We start from the raw sequence: 16062 nt of genomic DNA on the forward strand, positions 1-16062 counted from the left end.
TGAAGCCACTTAACAAAATGTTTCATGGGCCTGGGAGTTGTTAGTTAATGAGATAAACTTCCCTCGTATGGCAGCTCTTTCCTGGGAGTTTTTGGCTCTTCTGGAAGCAGTACAAATTCTTTCAGGCCGTTGAGGTTCCGCAGAATTATTTCATGCCCTTGTGGGAATTACTTTATCATTTTAAATCAGAGATCAGCAAACATTTTCCATAAAAGGCCAGATAATAAATATCTTCAGCTACGTAAGCCATATGGTCTCTGTCACAACTATTCAACCCTGCCATTGTAGCAAAAATTAGAGATAATATGTAAACGAATGGGAGTGTCTCTGTTCCAATAAAACTTTATTTACAGACAATGGAACTAGGATGCCATGTAATTTTCAGGAATTACTAATTAATGTTCTTTTTTTCCTATATTTTTTCAACCATTTAAAATCTATTCTTAGCTCATGTGTCAGATAAAGACAGGCAGTGGGCCATAGTTTTCCCATCCTTGCTTTAAGCCAATTGACTGATAAAATAGAAATACCAACATAGTCATCAGCTTCCCTCATTTACCTAATCCTTAGCAAGCCCTCAAAAATGTCAGCTATTTCTGAAATAATTAGTCAGTTGGGACATGTTTGGGAATGAAGGTCAGCACGTAATTTTTCTATGCGTAGGAAGAACGCTGGTAAACTCAGTGGATTTGGTGGTGGGATCAGAATTGATTTCTCTGACGTCCCACTTCCTAGAAAAGCTTAGGGTCTGAACTAAAATTGTAGAGCTTTCAATGTGAACTCTGAAACCCCTTGGCGGCGTGGTACCAACCGCTGCCCCCGCCAACCCCCGCCGCCCTGATATACTAACCTTCCCAGTGCTGCAGGGAGACACGTCTGCTCTCTGGTTTGCCCGTCATCCCTGGAAGGGTAACTTTCAGAACAGACAGAAGAGGAAAAGCTACCTCCAGAGCTTGGGTGATGGCAAGTAAGGATTTTCTTTTCTTCTTCACTCTGATCCACTAACTTGCAAAGATCCTTTCTCTACCAGGGAAGAGGATGAGAAGCTGGTGTGGCACTCAGGCTCCTAGTTGTAATTTTATGTGATAAAGGTGCTTCCTAGACAGAGGATACCTTGATAAAATGAGGCCAGGGTTTCTTTTCCTCTATGCTTGATTGTCTAATAAACTTCATTTTATTCTTCCCTGTCATTTTCCTCCTCTATTCTTTCTCCTTCCTCCCATTTTTCCTTTCTCCTTTCTGCCTTTTGAAGTCATGATTTGATATTCTGATGAGTTCTGCACCCTTCCCACTCCAAGTGTGACCCTGTGCAAAAAGCGACAGAAGCACTGGGAGCTTTTCAGAAATGTGGGATTTGGGGCCGCACCCTAAACCCACTGAATCATAATCTGCATTTTAACAAGATCTCCAGGGTGTGCACTGTAAAGTGTGAGAGGCCCAAGTCCTTACAATACCCTCATCGCTCCAGAGGGAAAAAAAGCTCAAGACAAACCTCAGGCTTAAATAGATTCCGGAGGGAAGTAAAAACTTGACCTTCCAGAGATTATTCATATCTGAGGAGAAAAATGGAGAGTAGTAGTCAAACTTTAAAGGGAGCAAGTGACAGCCCTGCTTGGGTGAGCCTCGAAGGATTTTTCCCTCTAGCAGTCATCCAGGTGGAAACAGGTTATCCAAGACCAGAATAGGATAGTTAAGGACACAGAGCCTGGAGCCTTAGAATAGCGCCCCAGCTCCAGTGAAGGGAGATGTGGAAATGATACCAGCACACATTCTGTGGCTTAGGCTGCGGGTAACAGAGGCTGCTTCACTGCAGAGAGAGGTCAGAGGACGGTGTAGAGGGCAGAGGCATGCCTTGGCATTCTGGAATAAACAGTCAGTGGTGTGCTCTCTGGGGGAGGGGGAGGGGGAGGGGGAGGAGGGCTGGGGAGAAAGCCTTTGATTTGGAGCATTTACCAGTTTTCATGGTGTACATAGTCCTACCTTGGCTGATTTTAAACTATCAACGTGATATCACTGAAGGTGGAGTTGGGAAGAGACACACAGTAGCACACCATACAGATACAAGAGACGTCAATAAACTCAAACGTAGTAAGTTGTAATAATTAGAAACTGATTAAAATAATTTCCTCTTCTTCAATTAGAAACTGAGTTGTACTTATTACCTTTGTTTTTAATATAACTAATTTAACTGTGAGTTTATATAATTTAATTTTTAGTAATGGCTGTGTTGAACAACTAGGTCCAGATATTCCCGAGAATTGTCTCTCATGAGACAGTACAAGCAGGCTCCAGCACATACCTTTAAAAAGGGCATTTTTCTACCTAGAGGGGTGGGATAGGGAGGGTGGGAGGGAGACGCAAGAGGGAGGAGATATGGGGATCTATGTATATGTATAGCTGATTCACTTTTTTATAAAGCAGAAACTAACATACCATTGTAAAGCAATTATACTCCAATAAAGATGTTAAAAAAAACCGGGCATTTTCCACAACTTTGGACTGTAAATGATAGGATGCCTCAGAAGATAGCTGCACAATACATTTGGGTATCATTCATTCACACTGATGTCCTAGCAAGCCTCTGTTCACAGATGGCCTTCAAAGGAAAAAAAAAAAAAAGATCTGTAGTATTTCACTCTTACAGTTCATCCTACAAACTTCCGTTAAACTTTCTCAAGAACGTTTTGTAGGTGTCCTCTGTATTGAGTTCTAGTTGAGAATTTTTCAGTTTCCAATTGGAACATTTCATGTGACTTATTACACCCATGAGTTAACACAGAGAAGTTCCCAAAACACCATTTTAGCCTGGCTTCAACTCTTCATTCACAAATTTTTAATGCCTGTCGCTCAACAATCATAATGCCTTGGCTTGAGTTTCATCTCATCTTTCCTCTTCTTCAATTTTAGCCAAAGGAAAATTGACAGGCAGCACCCTCACAGCAGTAAGGAGAGTGAAATGAGCTTAAATGGTATAAAGCAAATAATCAGCTTCCTATAACACAGCTGACCATTAATTTCCTTAGCAGGATCCAGAACTTGTACGACATTTCCAAGAATCCTTTCTCGTATTTGCCTGGTGTTACGGATACACGGGACAGAGTGAGGCCACCTGGTGCCTCATTCCAGCTCCCTCATTAACTGCCCCCCCCACCCCCCCCCACCCCCGTCTACGTCACTCAACCTCACTGAGCCTAAGTTTGCAGCCTGTAAAATAAGGGGCTGGTAGATAACGTCTAGATCCCTTTCAACTCTTTTAAAAATAATTTATTCTGGAAAACAAAAATTAATTGGAAATAGGATAAAAAGAAAAAAAAATCCAGGAAGGAACAACTTATTGCTCATTTGGGCAGTCCACCTGGTCTGCCTTTCTTTGATGGATGCCACCATTTTAATTCTCTGAGAGAAATATGCACACCCATCCACCCTCTTTCCTTACAAGGTAACAGCTCATAAAATGCACCTTCCATAAAAATGATTTGCATGACCCATTTCGCGGCTGCTGAGCTGTTTATGATCCTAAAAGTCTGGTTTTCTTCACTGAGTGGGCTTCTGTTTGCGTGCCCGTCCCCTCCAGGGTCTCCCTGCGCCACTGCAGTCTGCTGCCAGCCGGGCCGCCTCCACCGTCCACCTGTCCTCAAGCGCTGCTTCCGCCGGCGGGACTCCTACGGTCGCCTTCCTCGCAACCTCCTTCTACACAGTCCCCACGGGTTCTGTAGCCCCAAAGCCAACAGCTTGAGCGCCCGGCTGAGGCAGCAGGGGTGGGGACGTGCCCCACGATGCCTTGGAAAGGAAAAAAAAAGAGGTCCCCGCAGGATGCTGGCGCCTAGGGTACTTTTAAAACCAGCGTGGCCAGGCAGCAGTCTCCCCTCACTAGGCTCGGGAGAGGGCAACCCAGGTGTCCTTTAAACGCCTCCGATCTTGCAGGTCCCGGTTACAAAAGTCCCATTGCCGCCCAGGTCCTAGGTCCGCGTGATGGGGTTTACTGTGGCGACGGTTCCGGGCCACGGCCCTGGTGTCGAGCGCCTCCTGCCGAGCCTTTAAGTGCGCGAGGCGGGAGAGGCTGGAGTCACTGAGGGCGGCGGGGGGAGGCGCAGCGCGCAGGGCCGAAACGCACGTGCGCAAAGGGCGCGGCGAGGAGCGCTCGAGGGCGCGCAGGAGGCGGCCCGGCCCGAGGAGCGGCGCGCGGCGCGCACCGTGGGCTGCGGACCTTCCTAGGCCGCTGCAGAACAGAGACGTGTGCCCGCGCCTCAGAAGGGCTGGAAAGAGGGATTCAAGGTAAAAACAAAGAGACAAACGGGAACAAAGTGTTTTACCCGGCAGGCCTGGCGATTCCCACGCTTGGAGGCGGCTTGGACGACGGGCAGTGGGTGGGCGGGGAGGAAGCGGCTTTCTTCTGAGGCCGCTTAACTGCTGTCTTAACCAGGTCTCGTGCTGCTACAGGACTAGCTTTTGTGTTTCAAGAGGCCGCGAAGGTGGTCGCACCCCAGGGCAGAGGTAGGAATAACGGGATAAGCGGGGCGTTCGGCACAGAGCTGGTTTGGTGGTGATTCGCAGGGGAAACTGAGAGTTCCTGGGAGCCGCCATATAGGCTTCCGGAAAGTGGGCCCCTTGGGAGTTCCTTAGCGCTGGAAGAGATCTTAGCAGCCGTCTGGCTGAGCCCTCGTGCTGCTCACAAGAGGATCTAGAAGCCCAGAGAGGTGGACAACTTGCCCGAGGCTCCACAGCTCGTTTGGGGGCAGAGCTGGAGATAGAACCAGTTGTCAAGAGTCTCGTCCTAGGACTCTGCCCACTCTCCCTCAAGGTTTCATCTCCCGTAATTCTTCTGGAGAAAAGAATAGGCGCTTTTTTCTAGGGTAGTGTTTGGAGGGATGGGCTGAGGGAGGCGGAAATGCGGTCCATGATTCTTTACATCCTCACCACCGGGGCGAGATTCCACAAACAGAACTAGGAACCCACAAAGGTTCCTTCCGGAGCGGTTACCCAAAGACAGTGTTACCATATAATTTATCATTAAAAGCAGAATACTCTTAAGAATGGAAGGGAGCCCTATTAATAACTTTGCCCAGACAGTCTGATATAAGCCCATACTGCCTGCCGCAAACCAAGACTTAAGGTCACCCCTCCTGAAGCGCATTTTTGGAACTACAGTTTAAAGAGCACACACTTTCTCTCAGCAGGTGATGGGCAAGACATTCTTCAGTATCAGTTACAGCACCTACTGTGTGTGCGTCCATCAAAAACAAACCAGAGGCAGCTAAAGGCTGGGACTCAGGCTTAGTCCCTGGTGCCCTGGGGGATGCCTGTCCCCAGATGCCCACCCATCTCAACATTGTTTTCTGCTTTCCATCCCAACTGCCACTGTCTGCCTTTAGGGCCCCATTACCTATTATTGGGTCTTTCTGCCTCTCCCATCACCACCCTAACCAGGCTATCTTGCTAAGAAAAAAATTCCCTGCAGTGTGCAGAAGTTTACATTTGGTCCTACTGGTCTGTCTAATGTCATCCTCTGCTCCCCAGACGCTCTCATTCGTGGACCCTCAGGTCTGCCAAGCCAAGAACCTGCAGTGCTCAGTTCCTCCAGGCTTCCTCACCCTCTGTGCCTTTCCCCATGCCATTCCCTCTTCCTGGAATGCCTCCCTGGGCCCCATTGCCCGTCTGCCTCGTGAAATCCTACTTCTCCTGTCTGCGCTGAGCCCGAGCACCACTGCCCAAATACTCTGGTGCTCCCTTATCACGTGGTAACTGTTTGTTTAAAGCTGCTTCTCCCTAATAGATTTATGGGCTTCTTGGGAGCAATTTGGTCATCTTTGTTATTATTCATCACTGCTGTGGAGTGACATTAAGAATGCTGTTTTTCCCTCTCCTTTTCCAGAAAATAATGTGATTTTAAAGTACTAATCCATTTTGCTTTTCCTTGTTTGTGCAAAAATCTTTTAAAATTTATTTTACTGGCATGATTACATATAAGACTTCAGTAGAAGAAAATTTTCACTATTTGAGTTTGTTTTCTGGCCATTTATCATTTGTCCCATTTCATGGTTATTACTGAAAATAATTTTGTTGTATAGAGAAGGAGTGCTGAAAAGCAATCCTCTCCAAGTGTCAAATGCACTAGGTCCCTTTGGGCCAAGCATCTCAAGGCCTGGGAGGGGTTTGGGTTTCTTCCTGAATTTCCTTGCTTGGATTTTGGTACAAGGCTCCTCATTAGTCTTCCTGGGTGCTTCCTTCATGACCAGCCTCCACCTGCCCTGCAGCTCCAATCTTCCACATGACCTCCAGAGGGATCGTTCTAAAATAAAATCTGATTATGTCAGTTCTCTGCTGAAATAAAGTCAGTGACCCACTAGGTAGACACACCAACCAATGGTCAAGAATGTGACTACCTAGGTTTGATTTCTGGATTCACCACTTGTTAGTTGTGTGATTTTGGTTAAGTCATTTGACCTCTCTGTGCCCTGGCTTCCTTATCTGTAAAATGAGGGTAATAATAGTTATTTTATAGAGTTGTGAGGATGAAATGAATTGAGTTCACATTAAGTGCTCATACCAAAGCTTGGCACAGAATAAGCACTTGATATTAATTATTACAATCACTATTATTACCATTATTTATGTGAGATAAAATCCTAAGTTCTTAGTGTGCCTTACTAGTGACTCTCGAGCTGACGCCTGTCAAATTCTCCAGTTTCATCTCTCCTTTCCCTCCGATTCTGGTCAGACCTCACCACGTGTTCCGCAACCCCATTCTGTTCCTACCTCTGTGCCTTTGCACCTGTTCTCTTTCCTTCAGACCTTTCCTTCTTTGTCTTCCTGGACCACAGGCAAATATGCCCCCAGGTTTCAATATGACTCAAGACCACTCTTTGTAGTCCCCCTGCCCCTGCCCCCGTGCTGGTGGAGTGGACCTTACACCTTCTCCTATCATATTTCAGAATTTTTCATTGTACTTATTTGTTTCCAATGCTTGCCTCCAATCCTAAGCTATTACTGAGGAAAAGAACTGCTTTTTTTTTTTTTTGCGGTACGCGGGCCTCTCACTGTTGTGGCCTCTCCCGTTGCGGAGCACAGGCTTCGGACGCGCAGGCTCAGCGGCCATGGCTCACGGGCCCAGCCGCTCCGCGGCATGGGGGATCTTCCCGGACCGGGGCACGAACCTGTGTCCCCTGCATCGGCAGGCGGACTCTCAACCACTGTGCCACCAGGGAAGCCCAAGAACTGCTCTTTGTCTTTGTGTCTCCAGTGCTCGCTACAGTGCTTGGTGCAGAGCAGCCATTAACGAATGTTTCTTGGGTGACTGCATGTCCCTCCCAGCTCCTGCAATTCCTTAGCATCTTCCTGTTTCCTAGTAGCATAACTAGACTAATGACACTCAGCAAGGAGGAAATTTAATATTAAAATAACCTGAAAATAGACTCAGAGTTGACTCACGTCTGTACCTCTCTTTCCCTACCCCAAGCATTTGACTTTGGAAATCTGATCTGGGAAAAGTATGATTATTAATTAAACACTCTCAGGCTGTCAGAACAGTACTTTTTGCTACCTTCATAAATGCGTAAGGCTGAGAGTTTACTAGTTCGGCAGTGTCTTTTAAATGAGATGAACATGTTTGCTTGCATGAAATATTTATGTTTCTTAGCGGCACGACTTCAAAATATTCTGAATCAAACTTCTTGAGATCTGCCTGCAGAGTTTCTGTTCACTCTCCCTTAAAGTGGAAAGAGGACATGGTAATAAAATAATGCATAAGAAGGAAAGCATGGGAAACTTTTTTATTTAGAGAAATGCTCTTCTTCTATGTGATTAACTCAAAGTTTCTTGCTTAATATAAAAGGGGAGAGACTAGATTGGAATAGATGATCTCTAAGTATCCTTCACAGTTTTCCCCTAAACTTTGACAAGAAAATTCTTGTTTGTCGTCAGTAAAAGGAGCTAACTTTTAAAGTGCAATTAAAAATATATATTTATATATACATTGTATAGCAATCATACTCCAATAAAGATGTTAAAATATGAATATATATATTTCTGTTTGGTTTTTGGAGGGTTGCTATTTATTATTACATTTATTTGAAGTACACTAGAAAAAAATCAAAATTTCATGAGAAAATTCTTCCTATATGTCTACAGACAAATATATTTATAAAATGCATCTGCCAATAATTTGATTTCAGAAGGTTTCAGCTCCAGGGAGCCTTGACAAATGACTCCCTCCCTCCAAGCTGTTTGGCAAATTTGTTTCCCCAAAGCTTTAGAACACAACATATAATACTGCCAGACCAACCAACCAACAAACAAACAAAACACCTTTCTGTAGTTAAAAGTAATACCTTTTTCGGAATGGTGTTAATTCCCATGCATAGCTGTTACCTTGGAATGCACAGTTTTTCAATTCTGTCTAAAATTTATCAATTTTTATTAAGACAAGGAAGCATAAAATGAAATTGATACAAAATGTGGAAACATTGAATCTGTACTTCTGCTACAACTTCATCTCAAGGAAAAAATAAAACCTTCGACCCACCTCCCCACCCCCTTCCCCCAGTACCATTGCAGACAGACTTCTTATTGGTGTGAAAATATAAATGCACGCATAGGTAGACCAGGAAAACTGTCTATGCCCTATCCCTGTGAGGCATAGATCTAATTAGTTTGTAAATATCTCTCATCTTTGGACTATGTCTATTCTCAAGTCTAGATTATGAAATTGGGTGTTAAAATTTCCAGAATGTGTTGCACGTAAATAAGATGTTTGAAAGACTTCTTAGTTTGCAAAAGAGAAAAACCTTAAATTTCTGCTCTGGAAACTGAAGGCTGTTGCATGTTCTTTTATGCTGGAAGCTTGTGTTTCATTGGCTACAATTTAAGTTTTGGTCACTGACAGAGCTTGAAGGCAGACCATACCTAAATAAGCATAAATGGAAAAGTTCCTTGCTCAGGCCTGGATGAATTGCTTTGTGGGAACAATTGGGAGGTTGTTCAGGGTTGTAGCATTTAAATCTATTCTGACTTGTATTTGACAGATGATCTTTGTGAAAAGCCACGTGTTAGACTGAAAACATTCAAGTTTGCTCTCAGTTCCAATATGGGCATTTTGTTTATTGTTGTTGTTAAATCAGTTCCCTGTTTCAGGATCTCCACTGGGAAATCTTAAATGGCAAAATTAGTCCCTGTGTGTAACTCAGTGCTGTCCTAGGTTCAAAAAACGATGGATCTGGGAAACGAAGTGAACTCGTCAAAATAACTGTCTTACTCTCACTGTAGATATTGGTTTTTAATAGTTCATTTGGAAAGAGGGACAGTATAATCTTTACCTTCAGTGTGAACTGTGAGCCCCTAAAAGGTAAATATCAGACATGGCCTCCTTTTCCTTTGTCATATAAAATATGTGTGTGTGTGTGTGTGTGTGTGTGTGTGTGTGTTTCATATTATATATATTTCGTATAACAAAGGAGAAGGAGGCCCTGTCTGATATGATTGTTATTATATAATAACATAGCATGTAATATGTAAAGACTCTTTTCCTTGGTCAGCTTACCATTCAGGGGCTACATGGGCAGTAACTGAGTCTGTGAAGAAAGAGATGGAGAGAGAAAGAGAAAAGCATGTAGATCCTCTCCCACTTTCTCCTTGCGCTGAGTCATAGTACAGATCTGTTGAGTTTTTATTTGCTTACTTGTTTGTTCAGTTGGTTGGTTTTTCATACTTTCCCGTGTAGTTCTGAGCCACAGAACTAATTAACCATCAACACAATGAACTGATGTTGGTTTAGCTGGAGTGATCACGTTCTGTAAACAGGGTGATAAGCAATGCGAGTCTCCCTACGAACATGTGAGAATCGCTAATTGAATTCTGAGAACCCGAGGGTGACAGGGGCCCACCACCTAGCTATGGTGATTTCTCCTTAGCCTCTGAGGGAGCTTTGGAATGCTTCCAGAAGGTGGTCAGATGTGCTTAGATTTTTAAATTGGTATGATTTTTATTGTGAAAGTCCCAAGAGTTTCATGCCAGTGTCCTGGCCTTTTATTGTTTTCCTAAAGGGAGTGTTTTCTGTTTAGTTCCTAGAGTCATAATTTAGAGCCAGAAGGGACCTCTCTCCTTTAAACTGAAGCTCTGAGAGGTCCGTTATCCACCTTTCTGATATTTCGGGGCCCACCTCTTTCCCCCATTTTCACTACCACGGTCCTAGTTCATGCGTCATCCAATCTCACCTGAACAACTGTAGGCATCGTAACTGGTCGCTCTGTGCTGTCCCATCCTTCCTTCTACTCCTGCCATTTGCACTAACCCCAAAGTGATTTTTCTAAAAATCATACCTGATGCTTTTACACATCCATGTGTAAAAATCCTACAAAAGATTCCTGTTGCCTTCAAAATAAAATGACACGTCTTTACCTGTCGCAAAAGACTTTCCCACCTCAGCACCGACCACTTTCTACCTCAGTCTATTTCTGCTGAACTGGAGTAATTCAAGTTCCTCGGCACACCATGTTGTTTCACACCCTGTCTTTGTGTGTACTTTTTCCTGTGTCTAGAATGACCTTTTCTCCTTCCCCACTGGAAGCTCATTCATCAAGACCCGATCCAGGCATTTTCTCGTTGGTACCATTCGTGACCCCCAACAAGACACACACGTGTATCCGTGTGACAGGGCTGTGCTGAAAAGAGTGGGAGTTGGAGGGTGGAGTCTTGAGGCCCTTTGAAGTTTCAGAGGAGAAGATCACCCCTTGGGCCAAAATAGTAAAATTAGTAGACATTTTAAAAATGGCCAGAAGGGTGTGGACGCAGCTTTGTTGCCTGAGGTGGGTGGCGGTGTAAGTTAAGGGAGTCGGGGACTATCGCTTTTCGGGACCTGCAGTCACTTCGCCTGGTGGCCTTTAGCGTAGGAGTCGCATCGATAGCAGCCATGAGCAGCGGGGTGTACGGGGGAGATGAAGTTGGAGCCCTTGTTTGTTTTTTTTTTTTTTGCAGTACGCGGCCCTCTCACCGTTGTGGCCTCTCCCGCTGCGGAGCACAGGCTCCGGACGCGCAGGCTCAGCGGCCATGGCTCACGGGCCCAGCCGCTCCGCGGCACATAGGATCTTCCTGGACTGGGGCACGAACCCGCGTCCCCTGCATCGGCAGGCGGACTCTCAACCACTGCGCCATCAGGGAAGCCCGGAACCCTTGTGTTTGACATTGGATCCTATACTGTGAAAGCTGGTTATGCTGGTGAGGACTCTCCCAAGATGGATTTCCCTATGGCTATTGGTATGGTGTAGAAAGAGGTGATGGAAGTACATTGATGGAAATAGATGGTGATAAAGGCAAACAAGGCGGTCCCACCTATTACATAGATACAAATGCCCTGCGTGTTCCGAGGGAGAATACAGAGGCCATATTCCACCACTGAAAACTGGGATGGTTGAAGATTGGGGTAGTTTCCAGGCTATTTTGGCTCATACCTCCAAAATGAGTCAAATCAGAAGCCAGCCTGCATCCTGTTCTCATGTCAGAAGCACCGTGGAATACCAGAGCAAAGAGAGAGAAACTGACAGAGTTAATGTTTGAACACTACAACATCCCTGCGTTCTTCCTTTGCAAAACCGCTATTTTGACAGCATTTGCTAATGGTCATTCTACTGGGCTTATCTTAGACAGTGGAGCCACTCATACCACTGCAGTTCCAGTTCACGATGGCCATGTCCTTCAGCAAAGCATCGTAAAATCCCCTGTTGCTGGAGACTGTATTACTATGCAGTGCAGAGAACTCTTCCAAGAAATGAATATAGAACTGATTGCTCCATATATTGATTGCATCAAAAGAAGCTGTTTGTGAAGGATCTCCAGCAAACTGGAACAGAAGAGAGAAGTGGCCACAGGTTACAAGGTCTTGGCATAATTACATGTGTAACTGTGTTATCCAGGATTTTCAAGGCTCAGTACTTCAAGTATCAGATTCAACTTACGATGAAAAAGTAGCCGCACAGATGCCAACTGTTCATTATGAATTCCCCAATGACTACAACAGTGATTTTGGAGCAGAACGGTTAAAGATTCCTGAAGGATTATTTGACTCTTCCAGTGTAAAGGGGTTATCAGAAAATACAATGCTGGGCGTCAGTCATGTTGTCGCTGCAAGTGTTGGAATGTGCGATATTGATATCAGACCAGGTCTCTGTGCCAGCGTTATAGTGGCGGGAGGAAACACGCTAATACAGAGCTTTACTGACAGGTTGAATAGAGAACTGTCTCAGAAAACACCCCCAGGTATGCGGTTGAAACTGATTGCAAATAATACAACAGTGGAACAGAGGTTTAGTTCATGGATCAGTGGCTCCATTCTAGCTTCTTTGGGCACATTTCAGCAGATGTGGATTTCCAAACAAGAATATGAAGAAGGAGGGAAGCAGCGTGTAGAAAGGAAATGCCCTTGAGAAGAGTTCCCAAACCTCTACCTTCTATGTCACCTTATGTTTCATAGCTTTAGTAGACTCAGGAAGAGAACAACCATCTTTTGTAGAATGTTTATACATTTTTGCATATGTCAGTTTCCACTTAAATTTTTTTTTTTTTTTTTTCTGTATGTGGGCCTCTTACTGTTGTGGCCCTTCCCATTGCGGAGCACAGGCTCCGGACGCGCAGGCTCAGCGGCCATGGCTCATGGGCCCAGCCTCTCCGAGGCATATGGGATCTTCCCGGACCAGGGCACGAACCCATGTCCCCTGCATCGGCAGGCGGACTCTCAACCACTGCACCACCAGGGAAGCCCTCCACTTAAATTTTTTAAGGCTTTAACTGGCTCTATAGATTAAAATAAGTTTGTGCTTTCCTTGAAATGCACTTATTCTTATTACAAGCATTTTATAATTTTGTATAAATGTCTATTTTCTCGAAATATTTTGCTTTCAGTAAAATGCTTTCCAACTCCGTTTAGTATATTACCACTGGGTTGGTAGAATTGCTTTTTATTGACTAGTAAAACTTACTGCCTGTATTTTTTACCTTAAGCTTTTAAAATTAAATAAAAATTACTAGCCAAAAAAAAAATAGCTAGAAGACAGTAGTCTGTAGAAGATGCTTATGTTCTTGCCTCTTCTAGGGATACTATAGAGGATTCCTCTGGTAAGTGTGTCTTAGATGGAGAAGAAGTTGGCTGATAACATCTACTAGAGGCCTTGACTTCCATTGAATGAGGAGTGGGAGAGAAAAGTTTTTCTGAACATATTAATTTACCTCCTTTCAAAATAAATGACAGTTCTTTAAATCAAATTAATTTAGCTTCATGAAAGACTCCTTATATTTTCCTTCTTTTACTGTGGAATTATGAAAAATTTGACATGCACCAGCATTTTGGAGTTGGTGGTTTACTAAATCACCTATCAGCCCCTTTTATGCCATGTTTCAGCCTATCTACAAGCAGTGAAACTGCTGTGGTATGAAGAAATAGACATCCTTAAAAGGAGAAGGTGGGATTGTAAGTCAGTGCAGGATTTATAGAAGGCCCTCTGGAAACACATATTAATATAAAGTATGTATATCCTCTGACTCAGCAGGTCCACATCTAGGAATTTATTCTCATGGAAGGATTGGGTGAGTTCACACTGATGTATATGCACAGATATTATACCAGTTCTGTTTATTATATTGAGAGGTTAGAAACCTAGATGTCCTTCAGTAGGTGGTTTAGTTACATAATGGACTGCAATGCAATTGTCAAATAAACAACTACTCTCACCATTAAATAGAATGAGATAGACCTATATGTATTGACATAGGGAAATGTCTCTGATATATAATAGTTACTAGAAAACAAAGGTTACAGAAATACAATATATCACTTAATATATAATCTGATTTCTTTTGTTTTTTAAACAGCTTTATTGAAATGTAAACCACATATATTGATACAATTCATCCATTAAAATGCACAATTGACAACCATCACCACAAGCTAATTTTGGGACACTTTTGTCCCCCTAAAACGAACCACTATCCATTGGCAGCCAACAGGCATTTCCTGAGAAACCACTAAATCCGCCTTCTGTTTCTATTAATCTGCCTCTTCTGAACATGTCATGTAAGTGGAATGATCTTTGTTACTGGCTTCTTTCACTTAGTATAATGTTGTCAGGTGTCACCTGTATTGTAGCATGTATCTACTGATACACGTAAGTCTATAAAAAGCTTCATTGCTTTTTATTGCCAAATAATATTCCTTGGTATGGATAGGCCACATTTAATTTATCTAGTCATCAGTTGCTGGACATTTGGGTTGTTTCCACTTTTTAGATATTTGAATAATAACTATGAAGATTTGTGCAGGATTTGTGTGCAAGATTTTGTATGAACAGACGTTTTCATTTTGCTTGGGCATATACTTAGGGGTGGAATTTCTGGGTCATCTGGTAACTCTATGTTAAGAGGAAATTTTTGAGGAACTCTCAAATCATTTCCCCAAGTGGCTGCACCATTTTACATTCCCACGGCAATGTGCAAGGGTTCCAATTTTTCCACATCCTTGACAACACTTCTTATGATGTGTCTTTTTCATGATAGTCATCTTAGTGTGTGTGAAGTGATATCTCTTTATGGTTTTGATTTACATCTCCCTAATGACCAATGATATTGAACATCTTTTCATATGCTTACTGGCCAATTCCAATTTATTTTTAAAGATTATAGTTATATAATCAAACATATTTGGGAAGTTATATACTAAGATGTCAATAATGCTTCTGTCTAGGGACTGGTCCTTCTTATTTTCTACTGTGTTTCTATATCAGTCAGGGTTTTACCAAAGAATCAGAACCAGTAGGATGGATGAACAGATAGATAAATAGATGTGTTATAAGGAATTGGCTTATGCAATTATAAGGGCTGGCAAAGCAAGTCCAAAACCCATACAATAGAATAGGTGGTCCAGAAAGCTAGGCTGGAGCTGAAGCTGCGTCTACAGAATTCCTTCTCCCTCAGAGAAACCTCGGTTCCACTCTTAAGGCCTTCAACTGATTGGATGAGGCCCACCCAGATTATTTGAGGATCATTTCCTTTGCTTAAAGTCAACTAATTTTAGATGTTAACCACATCTACCAAATACCATAACAGCAAAGCCTAGATTAGTGTCTGATTGAAACAAAAACAATAATGGTAGTTTCATTTTTAAAAAGGCTTTTACGAAATTGAGTTATTTGTAGTGAGGTGGATGGACCTAGAGTCTGTCATACAGAGTGAAGTAAGTCAGAAAGAGAAAAGTACCGTATGCTGACACATATATATGGAATCTAGGGGGAAAAAATGGTTCTGAAGAACCTATGGGCAGGACAGGAATAAAGACACAGATGTAGAGAATGGACTTGAGGACGTGGGGAGGGGGAGGGGTAAGCTGGGACCAAGTGAGAGAGTGGCACTGACATATATACACTACCAGATGTAAAATAGATAGCTAGTGGGAAGCAGCCGCATAGCACAGGGAGATCAGCTCGGTGTTTTGTGACCACCTAGAGGGGTGGGATAAGGAGAGTGGGAGGGAGACGCAAGAGGGAGGGGATATGGGGATATATGTATAGCTGATTCACTTTGTTATACAGCAGAAACTGACACACCATTGTAAAGTGGTTATACTCCAATAAAGATGTTAAAAAATAAATAAATAAAAAGGCTTTATACATAGCAGTGTCTTTACTTTTCACATTTGATGATTAAACTTGTTCATCTTGGTGCCCTCCAGAATACTCAGCATGATAGCTTGTACCTGGTAGATTCCTATTAGTCACTGTGTTAGATTCCTACTGCCACTATAACAAATTAATGTAAGTTTAGTGGCTTCAAACAACACAATTTTATTCCCTCACAGTTCTGGAGGTCAGAAGTCCAAAATTGGTTCCACTGGGCGAAAGTCAAGATGTTTGCAGGGCTGGTTCCTTTCAAAGGCTCTGAGGAGAGAATCTTTTTCCTCGATTTTTCCAGCTTCTAGAGCTGCATTCCTGCGTTCCTCGGCTGGTGGCCCTTCCTGCATCTTCATTGCTGGTACTGCAGCACCTCCAACTGTGTCCGTGCTTCTGACATCGCATCACCATCTCCTTC

General features: G+C 43.4%; 1 protein-coding gene and 1 pseudogene across 2 annotated transcripts in view; both read left to right on the plus strand.

Annotated features, from left to right (window-relative positions):
- Window positions 1-960: 960 nt before the first annotated feature.
- Window positions 961-16062, plus strand: part of STMND1 (stathmin domain containing 1) — a gene marked incomplete at both ends in the record, with an annotated part of 35342 nt that continues 20240 nt past the window's right edge. Inside the window, 4 exon segments of the mRNA XM_082664793.1 lie at window positions 961-967; window positions 3575-3667; window positions 4043-4212; window positions 4216-4275. Of these exon segments, the coding sequence (XP_082520919.1) occupies window positions 961-967; window positions 3575-3667; window positions 4043-4212; window positions 4216-4275 (330 nt within the window).
- On the plus strand, window positions 10770-12413 carry LOC309827839 (actin-like protein 6A; annotated as a pseudogene). The gene is made up of 2 exons: window positions 10770-10933; window positions 11154-12413. The product of its transcript is annotated as an actin-like protein 6A (transcript).

The sequence above is a fragment of the Grampus griseus genome (assembly GCF_964374135.1).
Source record: "Grampus griseus genome assembly, chromosome: 10".
In the NCBI taxonomy this organism is placed as follows: domain Eukaryota; kingdom Metazoa; phylum Chordata; class Mammalia; order Artiodactyla; family Delphinidae; genus Grampus; species Grampus griseus.